At 51.7% G+C, this 18426-nt stretch overlaps 2 protein-coding genes across 2 annotated transcripts; one reads left to right on the top strand and one right to left on the bottom strand.

Moving 5' to 3' along the window:
* Nucleotides 1-572: 572 nt before the first annotated feature.
* On the top strand, nt 573-10784 carry Inpp5j (inositol polyphosphate-5-phosphatase J). Its single transcript, XM_013364982.4, has 13 exons — nt 573-890; nt 2577-3754; nt 4081-4194; nt 4305-4413; nt 4580-4696; nt 5016-5191; nt 5609-5720; nt 5879-5988; nt 6119-6302; nt 9219-9356; nt 9508-9585; nt 9682-9786; nt 9984-10784. Exons 1-13 carry the CDS (start codon nt 786-788, stop codon nt 10488-10490), a joined length of 3033 nt encoding a protein of 1010 aa, XP_013220436.1. The 5' UTR covers nt 573-785; the 3' UTR covers nt 10491-10784.
* Nucleotides 6785-17841, bottom strand: Pla2g3 (phospholipase A2 group III). The gene is made up of 7 exons (XM_005339855.4): nt 15851-17841; nt 14788-14920; nt 14426-14560; nt 13839-14128; nt 12898-13027; nt 12687-12803; nt 6785-12034 (listed from the first exon to the last, which is right to left on the bottom strand). Exons 1-7 carry the CDS (start codon nt 16362-16364, stop codon nt 11824-11826), a joined length of 1530 nt encoding a protein of 509 aa, XP_005339912.2. The 5' UTR covers nt 16365-17841; the 3' UTR covers nt 6785-11823.
* Nucleotides 17842-18426: the final 585 nt, after the last annotated feature.

Here is an 18426-nt window from a genome sequence, read left to right as displayed (position 1 = left end):
CCATGGTTACTGAGTATCCTCACTGAAACTCAGGAGACCCTCCTAGTTTACCAGGTGACCTTGAGGAAGTTCCTTCCCAAACCACACCCAGTGAGTACTGGAGAAGGGAAAGCTGAGAAGCTGGGCTAGGACAGGCCTGGATGTGGGGCCTGCTGCAGGCAGCGAAGTGTTTGCAGAAGAGGAGGGGCTGGTGCTGAGGTTGAGATGGGAAAGGACTCCAGTGGCTGGAGCCTGAGTGTCTAGTTCTGGAATGGGAAAGAATGAAGCCAGGCAGGAGGGAGGGTGGAGGGGGGCAGGTACCAAGGCCTGAAAATGGGGCAAGGGTGGGGGCCAAGACAAGGCCTGGGCTAACAGGGAGGTAGGAAGTTTACAAGAGTAGAGCAGGGACTCAGGTGTCTCTGAGGCCTTGGAGAGGTTGTTGACCTCTGAACCACCTGTCCTTGTCTCACCTGCAGGTGTGTCAGTGCTCCTCCCTGGAGAAGGTCTGGCCAGGCCTATTGTCAGGAGGGTGGGGGTAAACAGAATGCCTACTCCTGGGTTCCAGTTGGGACCTGGGCTAGGTGATGGGCATTTTCTGACCCCCATGGTCTTTTCAGCCTCAGCAGCCAACTTGAAGTTTTCCCAGGGGGCAGCCTCCTTGTGAGGGCCACCTCTAGGCAGGAAAGTGGGTGCCTGTGCCTTTAAATTCTCAGCAGGTTGAAACGACTGATGACATCACTGGTTCCCGGGAGCGGAGGAGCTGGAGCCAGAGCCCGAGGGAGCCCGGGCTGCTGGGGGCTGCAGACATGGAGGGCCAGAGCAACAGTGGTAGCAGGAGACCAGGGACTGGGACTCGATTGGGCCCCTTATCTGGGCCACATGGGGTTTCTCAAACTGGGACACCCTCCAAGGTAAGACCCCCAAAACCTAGCCCCCCATTCCTGATCCCTGGTCTCACGCCCCCCACACTGTAGGCACCCTGGCACCCCTGGATAAGGGACTGGCACTCTCCTGTGCCCACCAAGCATGAGCTGAGCAAAGAGGTCACCCTGGAGGCTGAGGGTCAGTGACAGAATGCCCAGAGAGAGAGAGATGGAGTTAGCCATTTCCAGGAATCCCCCCAAAGAGCCCTAGACTGGGTGTCAGGGGACCCAATTATTCTATAGCTTTGCTGTGTGACCTTGGGCAAGTTGCTTGTCTTCTCTGAGCTATTGCAAAATGAGGAGGCTTGTCTCTGAAGACTAAAACTGTGACATCTGGGATGTCTAAGTTGTTAGTGCTGGAGGCGGTGTGGGGGGGTACACAGTGGGACACTTGGAGCCAAGAAGGATGCCCAAAATGCATCCTTTCAAAGAGCTTGAGTTTGGGAAGGGAGGTGGAGGCACAGTTTCAGGTTCTCTGAACCGAGAAGGACACAGGACAGAGACAGAACTGCATCTCTAGAAGCAGGGATGGGGCCACCCTGGGGTGAATGTAGACCTTCTTCTGTCCTCCCTGACAAAGGACACTTTATCCTGTCTTCTGGGGACGGGACATCATAAACAGAGGATGGATGGGAAAGGGAGAGTGGATCCCTGCAGCACCCTACTATTGTCCCCTACCTGCCAGACATAAAGGGGATACTTGGTGGTCTGTCCTCACAGGTGGGGGAGAGGGTGGAGAGGGTAGGAAAGTACGACCTGGACATGGAGAGGTATGACATCAGGATCAACTTCCTCTGAATGGTACAATCACACTTGGTGAGGATAGTTTAATTCCACAACATGTAGGGAATATGAGACCAAGACTCCTCAGAATCTGGTGTGGTCCAGGACCCTTCACCCAGTCCCTTTGCTTTATAGACAGGGAAACCAAGGCTCTGAGCACAAAGGTGCTTGCCTAAATTCACACAGAGCTGGGCCAGGAATGTACATGGCTAGCCTCAGTCCTCAGTTTTTGCCCCTGTGAGGAGCTTTGATAATGGATGACACAGGGAGGAATCTGACCAAGGAGTTGGGGATGTTTTGTTGGGGGAATGGGGCGGGGAGGTGACGGACTATGACGACACAGGATCTGAGGGTTTCTGGCCACCATGGAGAAAAGGAGAAGTACTTAACAGGCTGGACCCAGTGTGGGTGGACCTGGAGTGTCAGTTCATTTGCCCTTGGCCAGGGAGTTGAAGAGACTACAATGAGAGAGTTTCCCCAGGGAAACTGTTCAGGGTAGGCACAGAGTGGGTTCCAGCCAGAAAGAACAGGAGAACCCTCAGATTTAGGCTCACTCTGCTTTATTCAATTCAGGTCTCAGTTTCCCAATATGTGAAACAGGTTTTAGACTTCAAAGATGGGGAGAGAGCTTTTTGCTCAGAGAAGCTGAAGCCAGTTACAGTGACACTCACCTGTGATCCCAGAAGCTTCGGAGGCTGAGTCAGAAGGATCAAGAGTTCAAAGCCAGCCTCAGAAACTTAGGGAGGCCCTAAGTAACTTAGCAAGACCCTGTCTCAAAATTAAAAATAAAAAAGGACTGGGGATGTGTCTCAGTGGTTAGGTGCCCCTCCCCCAGGGTTTAATTCTTGGTACCAAAAAGAGATCCTCTACAAAGTGGACTCAAATTTTCAGCTCCCAGCAAAGAAGAATGCAGCCCCAGTACCCATGGAACCAAAGTTGGCTCTAGCACCTGTGGGGCCACACACAGCTACGTCATCTTCCTCAGAGGGGCCAAGGCTGGCTTTGGCATCTCCACGACCCATCATGACTCCAATGTCTACTCCTGGAGGACAGAAAAGGGTTCCTTCCCACTGCAGCTCTAGTCTGGCTCCAACATCTGTGGGCCAGCTGGTGGTGTCTGCCTCAGCTGGACCAAAGCCTCCCCCAGCCACCTCAGGCTCAGTCCTGGCTCCAGCATCCCTGGGGCAACTGGTGATGTCTGCCTCAGCAGTTCCAAGGCCTCCCCCATCTACTCTGCCTCCAATTTCCATGGACCAGAAACAGTTATCACCCACCTCTGTGGGACCCAAGCCAGCACTAGCAGCCTCAGGCTTAAGCCTGGCCCTGGCTTCTCAGGAGCAGCCCCTCCAGCCCCACTCCAGTCCTTCCCCAGTGCTCAGTCCAATTCTGTCGCCCTCTCAGGAGCAGACCCTGGCTCCAACAGCCATGGCCTCAGCTCCAGCTTCTGTAGGATGGACACCAGCTAGACAGAGGGACACCCCAGCCCCCAGACCTCTCCCCACTTCTGAAGGGCATCTCCAGCCTCCAGCTCAGGCATCTGGTCCGACAGGCTCCACATCCTTCATCCAAACCTCCCAAGATCCCCGGTTTTCTTTCTCCTTCCGAGCCCGGCCTGAGGCCCCCCGCAACAGCCCTGAGGATCCACGGCCACCCCAGACCCTGCCTTTGGATGTGAGCCAGGGCCCTCCAGAGCCTGGCACTCGCTCCCCTGGACTTTTGTCCCCTACCTTCCGGCCAGGGAGTTCCTCAGGTCAGACTGTGCCCCCACCTTTGCCCAAGCCACCTCGGTCTCCCAGCCGTTCCCCCAGCCGATCTCCCAACTGCTCTTCCTGTGTCACCCCAGCCCCTGAGGTGGCCCTCCCCAGGTCTAGCACCCAGGGTACAGGACCTGGCACTTCTAGTGCAGGGCTTGTCACCCAGGGTGCAGGACCTGGCAGGTGCCCAAGCCCTAATCTTCAGACCCAAGAAGCTCCAGCCCCAGTCACCATCTCGTCTACATCCACGTCATCCTCCTCATCCTCCTCCTCTTGGTCAGCTCAGCCTACATGCAAGAGCGACCCTGGATTCCGGTGAGTGGACCTTGAGCTTGGAGACTAGCCATTCTTCCAGGGTGATGGTTTACGCTGACTCAGAGTGCCTCCCTGAGGATTTGTCCCTAGGAGGGGTGCTGGGCCCACTTTGGGACACTTAAAAGACATCATCCTTTCCTAAGGGACTTGCTTCGACCTCAGTGTATATCACCAGGGAGAATCTGGTAGGAGGGATTCTGGGTCCAGTGTGGGTTCTTCTAAAGGATTTTACCCACATCTGCCTCTCCAGAGTCAGCCCTGTGGGAGGGCAGGGGAAGGTGGGTAAGTGGTGCCCAGCAGTAACCTCTCCATACCCCTACCCCCAGGATCACTGTGGTCACGTGGAATGTGGGCACCGCTATGCCTCCAGACGATGTCACATCCCTCCTCCACCTGGGCGGTGGCAATGACAGTGATGGTGCAGACATGATCGCCATAGGGTGAGGGGCAAAGTTCATATACCCCTTTCTCAGCCCCTCAGGCCTCATAGGCCCTCAACTATGATAGGGGTTTCCAATCCATGGCTGCCCCCATCCTGGTACCTCCCCAGGTTGCAGGAAGTGAATTCCATGATCAACAAGAGGCTCAAGGACGCTCTCTTCACTGACCAGTGGAGCGAGCTCTTCATGGATGCCCTGGGGCCCTTCAACTTTGTGCTGGTAATACCTCCCTCACCCTTTGAAAGAGCTTCTGGATTCCTGGCCCCATCTTTTTTCTGACTCTTGTGGGAACTGCTGGGTCTCTGTTGTCCCGTGGGCAAGATAGGGACAAGGTATTGTGTCTTAATCCTCAAAAGCAGTGTCTGCCTCCTGCTTCTCCCTGCAGGTGAGTACTGTGAGGATGCAAGGCGTTATCCTTCTGCTGTTCGCCAAGTACTATCACCTGCCCTTCCTGAGGGATGTGCAGACCGATTGCACTCGCACTGGCCTGGGTGGCTACTGGGTGAGCATGGGAGAGGTCCAGGAGGGAATAGCCCCAAAGGTGGCCCTTAATTAGTCCCCTGGCCCCCGTGCATCTGCAAGGTTTCCTCCTGACGCTGCACCCCCTTACCCAGCTGCCTGCCTCTCCCCAAGCACCAACAACATCACACCCCATTTCTCTAGACCCCGCCCCTATTCTTTACCCACCCTGTCCCAAAGTTCTTTTCCTAGGACCTACCCTTGTTCAATCCTCATCCACCCTCATCCTCTCCTATGCCCTCCCAGCGACTCACTTCCTCGCCTAGGCTCCGCCCATGACCTGCCCAACCCGGCCTCCCTAGGGTAACAAGGGTGGAGTGAGCATACGACTGGCGGCCTTCGGGCACATGCTCTGCTTCCTGAATTGCCACTTGCCAGCACACATGGACAAGGCCGAGCAGCGGAAGGACAACTTTCAAACCATCCTTAGCCTCCAGCAATTCCAGGGACCTGGTGCCCACGGCATCCTGGATCACGAGTATGAGCCAAGGCGCTGCCACTTCAAGGCAGCAAGGTGTGGGTGGAGGTGTGAAGGCTAGTGACAGTGTGTGGAGCACCCTCTGGGTGATGCTTGTGGAGAGAGGCCTATTGGGGTGAGTGACCATCCAAAGTACTTGTCGGAATACAAAGACAGATAGCAATTTGATCGAGGGGGCTGAGCTTTAAGGGTGTAGCTTTGCTGAGGGCCTCGAGGGACTAAAGGTTGGAACCTAATTTCCTCCAGACTCACCCCTCTACTTCCTTTTGCTCCTTGATGTCTGAAGGCTCTGGTGCCTCCCACTCACCCACTGACATCTTTACAGGCTCCAGTGCTGTTGGGTTGGATGGGGGTCCAGAAGGATCTGGATTGGATCCTTCCACCCCATTGACCCACTGAACCCCCACCCTCAAACAGCCTTGTATTCTGGTTTGGGGACCTGAACTTCCGCATTGAGAGCTTCGACCTGCACTTTGTCAAGTTTGCCATTGACAGTGACCAGCTCCATCAGCTTTGGGAGAAGGATCAGGTGGGGAATCCTAGCCCCCACCCCAAACCCCCAAGTACACAGAGCATATTCCTGGGACACACCTGTACCTTAGGTTATGGTCCTTGCCCTCATCCCTACTCCCGGGTGCTGGAAGGTTCCAAGCTGTTGTCCAGTTCTGCCCTTCTGGACCTCCACAGCTCAACATGGCCAAGAACACCTGGCCCATCTTGAAGGGCTTCCAGGAGGGGCCCCTTAACTTCGCTCCCACCTTCAAGTTTGATGTGGGTACCAACAAATATGATACCAGGTAAGCTCTGAAATGGGATGAAGATGTGGGCTGAGGTCTCCTGTGGAAGACTGTGGGAAGAGGGGCAGGAGGCAAGGCCAGAGGTTAAGGCACAGCCCCCTGTAACTCAGGCTATCTCTGCCCACTGCAGTGCTAAGAAGCGGAAACCAGCCTGGACAGATCGTATCCTGTGGAAGGTCAAAGCTCCAGGTGGAGGTCCCAGTCCTTCAGGAAGGGAGAGCCACCGGCTTCAAGTGACCCAGCACAGCTACCGCAGCCACATGGAATACACAGTCAGTGACCACAAGCCTGTAGCTGCCCAGTTTGTCCTGCAGGTGAGTTCCGACCTCATCTTCCCCTCATGACATCCTCTGGCCCAGCTCAGCTTCCCATTGCCCACCTGTAACCCCTTGCATCTGCCTTTAGTAGCATCTATTTATTCTAACAGAATGGGAATGGGTTATAATCTCTATTTTCAAACGAGGAGGCTGAGACTCAGAGATAGGATAGCATCATTTGTCCAGGGTTACACAGCTAAGTAAGAAGAGTTAGGATTTGAACCCAAGTCAGTTGATTGGAGAATACATGCCTTTTCTACTAAACTTGGACTGATTCCCTTCTTCCAAGAAAGGTTTAGGGTAACATGTTAAAATTCACATATATAATAAGATCAGCAAAATCAAAATGTTACTCAAAACCCCCATATACCATTCATTATTTATTACTTACCATCTGATTGTATGCCTGGCCTTATGACAGTAAGGTAGTAATGGAGAAGGGGAACAGAAATATAAAAAATAAAGAGCCAAACTCAAAATAGTTACTAGAGTTTAGTACCATCTTCTGTATCATGGGTTCACATCCACAGATTCAACCAACTGCAAATTGAAAATATTCAGAAAAAAATTGTGTCCTGTCAGCGCAGTGGTACATTTCTGTTACCCCAGTTACTTGGGGTGCTGAGGCGGGAGGATCACAAGTTTGAGGCTAGCCTAGGCAACTTAGACTAGGGGAAGGGGAATGGGAATATCTCAGTGGTCAAGTGCTTGCCTAGCATCTGTGAAGTCCCAGGTTCAAGCCCTAGTGTGTCTCTCTCTCTCTCTCTTTCTCTCTCTCTCACACACACACACACGCATACACACACACACAAAGATTTTAAAAATTTCATCTGTACTGAACATGTATAGACTTTTTTTCCTTGTTATTTTCCCCTCAGTAATACAGTATAACAACTATTTACACAGCATTTGCATTGGTAGGTATTATAAGTAATCAGAGAGGATTTGAAATATATAGGAGAATGTGCAAGGTTATATGCACATTACTATACCATTTTATATAAGGGATTTAAACATTCTTGGATATTGGTATCCACCAGGCATCTGGAACCAATTTTTTACAAATACTGAGGGATGACTATATTGTTTTTAGGGTTGAAGTTCCTGGTTGTTAAAGTGAAAATCCAGCTGGGCATGATGGCATATATCTGTAATCTACTTGGGAGACTGAGGCAGGTTTGAGGTAAACATCAAGTTTAAGATCAGTCTCAGCAATTTAGTGAGACTCTGTCAGAATTTTTAAAAATGAGGTAGGGACTAGAGATGTAGCTCAGTCATAGAGAGCCCCTAGGTTCAGTCTTCAAAACTGCAAAACAAAATAAACAAACAAAAGATGGGGAGGGAGGGAAGAATTCTAGAATGTCAGAACCAGATCTAAAAAATCATGTAGTAAAACTCCCTTTTTTTTTCTGTGGGAGAATCTGAGGTTCCTAATAGACCCCAAGTTATACAAAGAAAGGCTCATTGGCAGAAGTGGAGCAGGCTAGATCCAGTCTTTCCAACCCTGAAACTCTACACTGAGTTCTGCCAATCTGATAAGAAGAAATCCTGCAGGTCAGAAAATGTTTTTCCTGGTAACTTTGTCCTGTGTCAGTAAGTAGGACAAGGGCCAATGTCTCCAGGGAGTGGAAATGTGCCCATGCCTGGCCTCCCCCTCCCATGACCTATGGTAAAGGACTTGGACTTGAGGTTTAACCCTCAGTCAGGAACCTGACTGGTAGAATGCTTGCTTTCCATGTACAAGGTCCTGGGTTTTATTCCTAGCAACACACACACACACACACACACACACACACACATAAAATTGTTCCTTTTACCCTGTCCTTCCTGCCCTTTCTAAGACTATCTCCCTCAAAAAATGTTACCTGTTGAGTACCTACAATGTGTCAGGCCCTGTGTAGGGCACTTTATGTGTCATCCTTTTAAATGTCCAAATTCTTCTCCCTGTTTTACTGATGAGAGAAACTGAGGCTCAGAGAACCTTAAGTATTATCCAAAGCAATGCCATCAGAATAGGGCTTAGCAGGGGTTTTGACCTTGGGAGGAGATGGAGGCTATTTCCACCAGACTGTTAGAAACCCAGGGACAGGAAGGGAATGTGCCAGTTTCTTCTGGAATAACCTGGCTTAGAAACTGAGGGAAGGAAACCTGAAACCAGATCAACAGGGGAGCAGACAAGGGCCTGAAGCTGGCACCACCTGAGCACTTCTCCTAGGGACACCAGTAGAGCCAGCACCCTGGTTATCTGCCACCCCTGCAGTCCCACCCATTTAGGTGATTCCCCTAACCTCCATTAGTACGGTTGATCCTGGGGGAAGGATACTCATGATTATAATTTGTCTTTGTGGACTGATGACAAGGCAGTTGTTAGTGTGCTGTTCTTGCCAGCTCAGAAGTATTCAGCTTATCCCAGAATGCCCAATATATCATAGGATTTTGCCTGTCCCCCTTGTTAACATGTAGGCAAATTCTTATTACTTACTCTTATACTGTAAAGTTTATAAAATGTTTTACAAATGGTATTTCAATGAATCTGTAGAACCAACCCCAAGTGTTAAATAAGAGCCTCTAGTTTATAGACAGGGGCCCTGGCATTCATAGAGGCTGAAGAGCTTGTTCATTGCATAAAGTGCAACGCAGAACCAGGACCAAACTGCGAGAGTCTACTGGCCTCAAATCTGTGTTCCACTCACTCCCTGAGGAGGCAATGGGTAGAAGGAATCCTGGGCTAGAAGACAGAAAGCTTGATGTTTATCCTAGACCTGTTGTACCTCAGTTTCCCAGTCTATGAAATGGCCTCATATTCCTTTGTCTCAGCTGATTTGTGCTGACTCCAACCCAAGAACCCTAGGTGTGTGGAATGCTAGAGGGTTTCCCCTGAGATTGCCCCCTAACCCTGCCTTGCCTGGACAGTTTGCCTTCAGGGACGACCTACCACTGGTGCGTCTGGAGGTAGCAGATGAGTGGGTGCGGCCGGAGCAAGCTGTAGTAAAGTATCGCATGGAAACAGTGTTCGCCCGCAGCTCTTGGGACTGGATCGGCTTGTACCGGGTGAGAAAGGCAAGGGTGGTTGGTGTATTAGGGGAGGAAGTGCCCTGGAGGAACAGCTGAGGGTCAATGCTGTGTCCAGTGTTTGGTGTTATTCCCAGAGGCTACTGGGAAGGGGTATTAGAGGTCACAGTCCTCATTCTTCTTGTCCCAGGTGGGTTTCCGCCACTGCAAGGACTATGTGGCTTATGTCTGGGCCAAACATGAAGACGTGGATGGGAATATCTACCAGGTACTTAGAAGGAAAGGGAATGTAGGGAGACCTCAAGACTCATCTTGAGGTAGCCCCCTTAATCCCAACTTGGGCTTATACCCCTGGGCCCATCAGGTGACATTCAGTGAAGAATCGCTGCCAAAAGGCCACGGAGACTTCATCCTGGGCTATTATAGCCACAACCACAGCATCCTCATTGGTGTCACTGAACCCTTCCAGGTAAGTAGGTCAGACTGCAGGGTCATGGGATGCCAAAAGGCCCTGTTCAAATGCCAAAGCCTCCACATTCTACTCCGAGACCTCAGACCAGTAGCCCAATTCCCTAGGTCTGCCAATGGGAGGATTGGAGTGGTTTCAAGAGGCCTCTGTGGCCAGGTTGGGGAGTGGGGTGCTCCAGTAACCAGCATTCCCCTCAGATCTCGCTGCCTACCTCGGAGTCAGCCAGCAGCAGCACAGACACCTCGGGCACCAGCTCAGAGGGTGAGGATGACAGCACTCTGGAGCTGCTTGCACCCAAGTCCCGCAGCCCCAGTCCTGGCAAGTCCAAGAGACACCGTAGCCGCAGTCCAGGCCTGGCCCGTTTCCCTGGTCTTGCCCTTCGGCCTTCATCCCGTGAACGCCGTGGTACCAGCCGTAGCCCATCACCCCAGAGCCGCCGGCTGCCCTGGGTGGCCCCTGATAAGAGCAATAGTAGCGGCAGCTGGGGAAGTAGTGAGGAGGGGCCTTCTGGGCTTCCTGGCCCCTGGGCCTTTCAACCAGCTGTGCCTCGAAGCCTGGGCCTGCTGCCAGCTTTGCGTCTGGAGGCTGTAGATCCTGGTGGTGGTGGCTCCTGGGGACCTGATCGGGAGACCTCTGACCCTGACAGCCTATCTCCCAGTCCCCAGGGACGTCAAGGACTAGAGGAAGGGGGCCTAGGGCCATGAGGATGGGGTGGGCAGATGGGCCCTGGTGGCCCCACTCTGCTCAATCTTCCACAAACCTGCCTGCCTCTCTTCTGCTGCTGCTCCAGCTGTATCTGTACCTACCACTCTGTCCTGGCCAGGGGTGGCCAACTAGGGTCTCCCCAAACTCAGTCCTGGCACTTTAACTGTGATAATCAGCAAAGCCCCGCCTGGACCCCCATCTGGATTGGTACCCCCATCTGGATTGGTGGGGGAGCACTGGCAGAAATCCTAATCTTGGAGTACATCCATTAGGAATTAAATTCTCCAGCTTCACTCCTGGCTGTTTCCTAACTTCTTAGCAGTCTGGGGATGGGGGTAGTTAGTCAGAAGCAGAGAATAAAGAGGTAAGAGAATGACAGAATTGACATTTACCAGGTACTATATATGGGATTCATGCCATCTCCTTTAACCACAACCAAATGGGTTCAGTGCCATTCTTAGACTCAGGCATGGGAGAGCAAATTGAGGTCTCCAAGAGGTTACATCAGTTTCTCAGGATTTTACACCAAAGCAGTTTGGCTGTGTTAGAGAAGGAATATTTACTAGGTGCTAAGTGCTATAAGTATGTATATATTAGTTCACTTGATCCCCAAAAGACTATGAGGTAGCTCTGGTATACACACACACCCTTTTCAGAGGAGGAAATCAAGGCTTAGAACAGGGGAGGGAGGTCCTTTGCCCCAGTGCACAGAACAGATTTGAATTAGGTTTAGGGCAGAAAGAATGGTCCAGGCCTAGGCTAGGAAGGTTGTATCAGCTATTAAAAGAAGGAGCCCCCTAGAAAGAGAGGAGTTGGGAAGCCCTCTCCAGTGCCCCCATCCTGGATTCAGATGCAGGTACTTCTGTGACATTCCTAGCTTCCTACCAGCTGCCCTGGGCTTCATGATAAGGTGCTAGGGCTTTCCTAGGCAGGTTATTGAGACATGTATTAATTTTGCAACATGAATACACATATACCTCCTTCTGGGACCTCCTGGGGCTGCTGCAATAAGTTACTCTCCCCATTTCCATTCAAATATGAAGTTTCCTGTATAAGACCCTAAGCCCAGGGCATTAGAGTGAGCCTCCTGAATACCACGTTCACAAAACTTCACAGAGGGTTTTTGTCACCAGCTTAAGGTCACCCAGCACTGCAGGAGACATGCTCTGGTATTTGAGCTTTAAGGTCCCCCACCTCTAGCCTCCCGGCTTTCCATAAGAGCTTCTGCCATGCTGCAGTCTAACCCACGGAGAAGAGGCCAAGATTCCCAGTGCTTGGTCAAGCTAGGGATAAGGTCCAAGCTGATGCTCAAGAGAACTGGAACTGAGGTCACTAGCTCCAGAATTTCTGCTGCCCATTAAGTCTCCAGGTTGCCTGGGTTAGCTGCAGGCACTGGTTGTAGAATGACACAGGAGTCCCTGCGGGCTCCAATGGCCATGCCTGCCCTTCCTCTGTGTGTTTATCCCTGAGTTGGAATCGTATCTTCTGAAGTCGCCGCAAGTGCCGTGCTGACACCTTGATGGCCCTTGGGTCTTTGGAACAGCTGTTGGAAGAGAACCAGATGGTCAGCACTAGCAGAATTCCAGCCTACTCTGCAGACAATGGGATCAATGCCCAGAGAGGATCAGGAGCAAAGCTAAGGTCACAACAAGGCAGAGAGGGCACGGTTATACCTAGAAGGTAGGCAGAATAAACCTGATCTGGTCCCCAGAGGCCTGGGTTCTGTTACTACCTGGCTATGGGAACCTGAGCCAGTACAGGCCTCAGTTTCCTCTTCATCTGTAAAGTGGGAATAATAAGGGGCTGGCTTTGAGAATCAGAATCCAAATGAGATTGAGGATTAGGAATGAACATTAAGCATTTTACTGTGTTTCTGGCAAGTCTTAGTATATCACACAAGACGTTTCCTTGGCTTGTATAACCACTTTACAGATAAGGAAATGGAGGCTTGGAAAGGTGAATCAACTTGTCAAGGACACACAAGAATTACACGACAGAGCCAAGATGCAACCCCAACAGGCCAACTGCCAAACTGGATCTGAGGCAATAGGGGATAGGGGACAGATGACAGAGAAACTCAGAAACCTCCTGACCCTTTCCCCACCTGCTTGGGCCAGGTACACAATTGGGGTATAGGTAACCCATCCCTTGGGGAAAAAAAAACCAACATATTTCCTGGCTTTGCCATCACTTACCCTTTGTCCTCAGCACAGTCCAGTGAAGGGACCAGTTTGAAGCAGGTGGTGCCCAGCAACTCCCAGAGCATGTTGGCACCTGCAGGTGGGCTATGGAGCCTCAGGAAGCGTGCCAGACTGGGGGCAGAGTTAGGCTCAGGCTAGGTTTGAACCTCACCAGCAAGGTGCCCCTTCCAAACAGCCCACCACCAGGGAGCCCTGCAGGCCTCACCGTTGTGTGCAGTTGCAGTGGAAAAGGGGCCCACGGGCACTGTTGAGCAGCTGGAACTTGGTTTCCTGGGGCTTAATTTGGTGCTCACACTGGTCCAGGCGGCGGAAGCTACGGCAGGCCCTGTGGGCACCTGGGGGGATACATGGTCACGAGGGTTTACCAGTATACCAGAGTGGCCTCACCAATGTTTGCCACCATTCAGGAGAAATACTAGAATATATGCTCAGTCACACAAACACAGTCTCTGTCTCCTGCCCTTCGTGCTCTTAGAGTGTTGCCCATGTGGGATGTGCCCCTACACATACACATACACACACACACACACACACACACACACACAAAGTGTCCCATGGGGAAACCCAGACTGCTGCTGAGGGTGGACAGGAAAGGCTTCCTGGAGGAAGAGACTGCTAAGCTGAGGCTGAGAGAGGAAGAGGGAGGAGAGTACTTCAGAAAGAAGGAACAGTATGAGCAAAAGCTCAGAGGAGAAAGAGCAGGCTGCATGGTTTTATTCTATTTTTGCAGTGATGGAGGTCAAACGTAGGGCCTTGCACACTGTAAGCAAATGCTCTACCACTGAACTACATCTCCAGTCTTTGAAGACTGCATTTGAGGAGCCAAATTAAATTTGTTAAACTGGAATTTTGACTGGGGGATGGGGTTTATAGGGCCTCAGGACCACTGGTCATTGGGACTTTTGTCAACTGTGATAAAAAGTAGCCATGACATCACAGGAGAAGAGTTCAGTAGATGTAAAGTGATGAGATAAAATTTGCATATTATGAAAATCCCTTACTTCGGTGTGATTTGATGGTAAAGGTTGGGATACCCTCCGAGCACTTGGAGCAGGAAAATAAACAACATATACTTCACCCACCAAAATGCACACAGAGGACACCCCCCTCATATCAGGAACTCCTAAGGCTAGATTCTGAGCTTACCCCGAGGTTTTAGGTGCTGGAGAACTGGATGGGGAGCCCATGTCTCAGCTGTGGGGGTTACATCAGTCCTGGAGGATGTGGCCTGGAAGACTGTGGTGTTGGCCAGACTGGGGTACCTGGAGTTTTTTAGCTGTGGCTGCCTCTTCTGAGGGTGCTGCTTTTGTTGCAATTTGGTGGGGGCTAGGCTTTGGGGACTTGGAGTCAGGGAGGTGATGGGGGATCTCCAGGAGGCATTGTAGTAGGTAGGGGGCTGGAGATGGGCGAGGAGCACCGAGCCATACGTCCTACACCTGGAAGATGGCAGTTGGTGGCAATTGATGATCAAGATTTCCTGCCTCCAGAAGCCCCCAGGGTGCTTCTAGAAACCCCTGGAGTTGTCCCCAAGAGACCAAGTATATCTGCCAGTCCCCTTCCCCATCTTACTGGGTTGTGGGAGGCACTGAAGAAGGTGCCTGAACCCTGCCCTAAGGAAAGGACAAGCCTGACAAGAAATCATTCCCTGAAGGATAGACAGCCCTCCCTCACCAGACTTGAAACCCAGGTTCCCCTGCTGATTGGGAAAGGACTCAAGGGGTGCAGACACATACCCTCCCCACCAGTACCACGCCACACACGCCTCCTTCTCCTTCAGCACAAAGCAGGGGATCTCCAGTACGTTGAAGAAGGCTACACCCACAATGTCCGAGATGGAGTCATGCTGGTTCCTCAGGCATTGCTGGAACCTGCCCCAGAGTCAGCATTCAGGTCCTCGTAGTAGAGAGAGCTCCTGGCTCCTCCAGCAACCCACCCTGCCACTATCAGCCAAAAGTTTGTGGTTCAAAAGTTCCTTCCCTCTCTCAGTTCTGTTTTTCCATCAGCACTATGAGGTCCATGCTGGCTGATCTTTAGGATTCTCTGGAATCCTAAGAATTACTCTGCCCTATCCCTGAGCCTTAGACCCTCTGCCAACCTGGTATCACAGTCACAGTGGGAGATGGTATGGAATCTGAAGTTTCGGATGCCATAGTTATACTGCAAGGGCGAGATGTTCTTTGGGCAGCGGTCATGTTCCCGGCAGCAGAGATCAGGGCCCTGGAAGATCCCTGCATGGAGGGGAAAGAACACCAGCTCATCAGGGTCCTGGGTAACACCCACCAGCTATGCCCACCTGATATCAAGAGGACAGAGTTCTGGTTCTCACTCTGGTTCTGACATAAAACCCTGACATAAAACTCAAGCCAGTCATTCTCCCTCTATGAGAGCCTCTGTTTCAAAGTTTCAAGAGAACAGCCAGTCTGTAGCCCTTTTTGGGCAAATCCCAGTGCCAGACAGCCCACCTATGAGCATATGGAAAGATCTTCCTTAGGGGAATTGGAGTCTGCCCCTAGGTTTCCCAAGCTCATGCTCCAAATAAAACTCTGAAGTTAGGAATGTGTGTGTAATGGAGTGGTATACAGATAGAGTACAGCCTTTCTTACTGGCAAAATGAGGTACTGCTGACCTACCAGACTCAGGTGCCAAATCATCCCCTAACCCTCCACACAGATAGTAACCCATCACAGTCCAAGCAGTAGCTCCTTTTACTGAACACACCCTGAGTGCCCAGCACATCCCACACCCAAACTCACAGCAGTCCTAAAAATGAGGTGTCACCTTCGTTTTACAGGTGAGGAAACTGGGGTTCAGTGGGGAAGTGACTTGCTAAGTATGAATGTGCTTATTTGAGATTTGAACCTAGACTTATGGGTACAGGTTTTTTGGCTCAGCAGAACTTGAATCCTCCCCAGTCTATTCCCTCCCTCAGATGGTGATTAATGAGGACTCCCAGGTTTGAATAAGACCTTCTGCATCTATTATATCACTTAAGCGTCCCATGATAAGACTCATGGTCACCCCCACTTTATAGATAAGGAAATTGAGACTCAGAATGGTTAAGTCACTCCTCAAAGGACACTCAGACTGGGAAAGTGGGAACCAGTGCTGAAGCCTGTGCCTCCCCCATCAGATACCCAGCTCACACCCCTGGGGCTCACCCAACTCCGAGGAGTTCCCAGCAGAGTCTCCAACTCCACACCACAATGTGCCAGGCATGGTCCAGCCTCTCTTTGTTCGCAGATGCCCTCTGCCAGGTGCTTCACTTTGCCCTGCCATTCTCTTCTCCCTGGCCCTTGCTGGACCTTCCTCAGGTCCTCGGCAGGTTTCCCACTGACTCTGAAGCATGGCCAGTGTTCTCTGAAGCTCAGGTCCGGGGGTGTGAATGAAGAAGCCCTGGGTGATCTCATGAACACAGAGAGCACCGAAGGTTGCCGTGAGCTCTGGTTCATCCAGCCTGCTACATACCTGCAGCTTTCTGTGTGCATCCCAGCGGGCGTGGAACAGTGCCAGTCCCTGGGTATCCTTGCCCAGGAAGCTCAAGGACCCAAGAGGGCTGCCAGGGATGGATCTGGCCAAGTGGCAAGAAGTGCTATCCCAGTGGAGGGCTTGGGAGCCCCCTGGAGTCAACCCCAGAAAGCCAAGCACCCCTAGCAGCACTGCCAGAACCCCCATTCTCCCCTAGCCCAGCCTGGTCAGACAAAGCCCCCTGGCGGCCCACGAGGCAGCAGCTAAGCGGGGGTGGGGGTGGGGGGCAGCGGAAGCTATGTCCAGCAGGCCTTGTGAGGCAGGGCCAATGAATGGAGCAGCAGGAGGAGGAGAAAGGAGGCTGGAGTATGGGGTGATCTTGGGCTTGTAACCGAATCCACCGGCTGGGCAGGCTGCTGATTGGCTGAGGAGTGCACTTGTGGGGCCCACGCCTCCACTCACCCTGCCCTTCTCAGCGCCATCCAGTCACCTGCTGCCAGCCCCGCCTGGATGAGGACTGTGGGAACCAAAGCCCTGGGCCAAGGCGGGGTGTTGAGGGACCGTGGTGGGGAGTGGGGGGGCACATTCTGTTGCTCCCTGGGGAAGGAAGAAAGTTAAGGGGCTTGGAAGAGACCTCTAAAACCTATCCTTGTATCCCTATTCCAGTGGTGGCCGACACACCCACTGCCATCAGATTGGCAATAGGCCATGGACCTCAGCCAGAGCTGGGTAAAAGACGTGAGGGCAGGGCCGAGGATTCTGGGGCTACCACCCTGGGAGTTACCTAGTCTTCTGGGAAAGGAAGTGACTATTCCCAGGGACAGGCCCTGATGCTCACTCCCTAATTCTGATTGTTAAAAGACTCTTGACATAACAAGGGGGCAGTGCTACAGGGTTCCCCACTTTCTAGGACTCCAAGCACAGACCTGGCCTAGCAGCAATTCTCCTGGTCTGATGAATGAGAGAGACATAGCTGGAACAGGCCTTGAAAACAGCATAGAGCATGGCCAACACTCTGGATTCGAAGGAATTATTATCCCCAGAGGAACAGAGTGGCCCAGGGGGCTAGGTCTGTGCCACCTCTATCCCTGAGCTGTGGCTACCTGAGAGACTCAGCAGGCATCATATGTTGCTCCAAGAGACAGGGGTCTCTTCAAGGGAGGGGTGATACCTAGCACTTGGTCCTGTGTCCCCAAGTTGTCATATCATTCAGTTTCCAACCATCTGGTGAAGGTGAGTGTTTATATCCATAGTACAGATGAAAAAAACTGAGGCTCTGTACAGGTGGGGAAACCTTAGGTAACAATCAGGCCATAGCTAAAGAGAGGTTAGAGATTAGGAGTGAAGCTTTTACGGGGATTGACTGGGAATCAAGGATAGCCAGGACAGTGACTTGTCTGTCTGTCCATTTGCCAGTCAGCTTACTGCTTCTCCAACATCTGGTCAATCTCTGTCTAAGTCTCTCCACATAGACCAGCCCCAGCAAGGCAGAGCCAGGCAGAGCTGGGGAACTCAGTGTGCAGCTAAAGGGAAAAGAGATTGTAGGGTAGAAAAGCCCATCTCTATGCTTCAGAACCAACCTCGGTTTGTGGTCCAAAGGTCATAGCTAGAGACAATGAAGAGAAGGGAGATGGATGGGAGGAGTCCAAGAGCCAAACAGCCAAGCTCTTTCTCCTCCTCCTCCTCCTTCTCCTCCTCCTCCTCCTCCTCTTCTTCCTCCTCCTCCACCACCACCACCACCACCAGGGATTGAACTGAAGGTCACTTAACCACTGAGCCATAACCCCAGCCCTTTTAATTTTTTTGAGACCGGGTCTTGCTAGGTTACTCAGGGCCTTGCAAGTTGCAGAGGCTAGCTTTGAACCTTCATTCCTCCAACCTCAGCCTCCTAAGCTGTTAGGATTACAGGCATGTGCTACCATGCCCAGCAAGGAGCTAAACTCTTTCTTTCCAGAGGTTTGGGAAAGGAGATGTAGAGTAGAGCAAGTGGTAGGATGGGAAAGAGAGCAAGGACTTACAAGGGCAGAGACAGAACTGAACCAAGTTGAATCCCTCTAAGAAGAATTTGACACTTGAAAAAAAATAACATCATTCTGGTATTTTCTCCTATGATAGGACCTGCCACCCACCTCTACTTGCTTTTCCACATTATAGACCCCTTCCCTGCTCATTACTCAGAGAGGATGGGAGGTATTAGCACAGTGTGACCATGGGCTTAGAAGTTGACTTCTCTAAGTTTCCTCTTCTGTATGATGAATGTAATCATAGT

This window comes from Ictidomys tridecemlineatus, chromosome 2 (assembly GCF_052094955.1).
Source record: "Ictidomys tridecemlineatus isolate mIctTri1 chromosome 2, mIctTri1.hap1, whole genome shotgun sequence".
Lineage (NCBI taxonomy): Eukaryota > Metazoa > Chordata > Mammalia > Rodentia > Sciuridae > Ictidomys > Ictidomys tridecemlineatus.
The sequence above is the reverse complement of the archived record's forward strand: the minus strand, read 5'-3'. Positions and strand labels throughout refer to the sequence as shown.

What these genes read in the sequence shown, in the direction of transcription:
- Inpp5j (XM_013364982.4), top strand. Translation starts at nt 786, where the DNA reads ATGGAGGGCCAGAGCAACAGTGGTAGCAGGAGACCAGGGACTGGGACT. An exon ending in CTGGCCTGGGTGGCTACTGG is followed by an intron (nt 4,697 to 5,015) that starts GTGAGCATGGGA and finishes CGGCCTCCCTAG; the next exon opens with GGTAACAAGGGTGGAGTGAG. An exon ending in TGGATGGGAATATCTACCAG is followed by an intron (nt 9,586 to 9,681) that starts GTACTTAGAAGG and finishes TGGGCCCATCAG; the next exon opens with GTGACATTCAGTGAAGAATC.
- Pla2g3 (XM_005339855.4), bottom strand. Translation starts at nt 16,364, where the DNA reads ATGGGGGTTCTGGCAGTGCTGCTAGGGGTGCTTGGCTTTCTGGGGTTG. An exon ending in GCGTGGTACTGGTGGGGAGG is followed by an intron (nt 14,129 to 14,425) that starts GTATGTGTCTGC and finishes GCCATCTTCCAG; the next exon opens with GTGTAGGACGTATGGCTCGG. An exon ending in CCAGCACCTAAAACCTCGGG is followed by an intron (nt 13,028 to 13,838) that starts GTAAGCTCAGAA and finishes GTATCCCCCCAG; the next exon opens with GTGCCCACAGGGCCTGCCGT.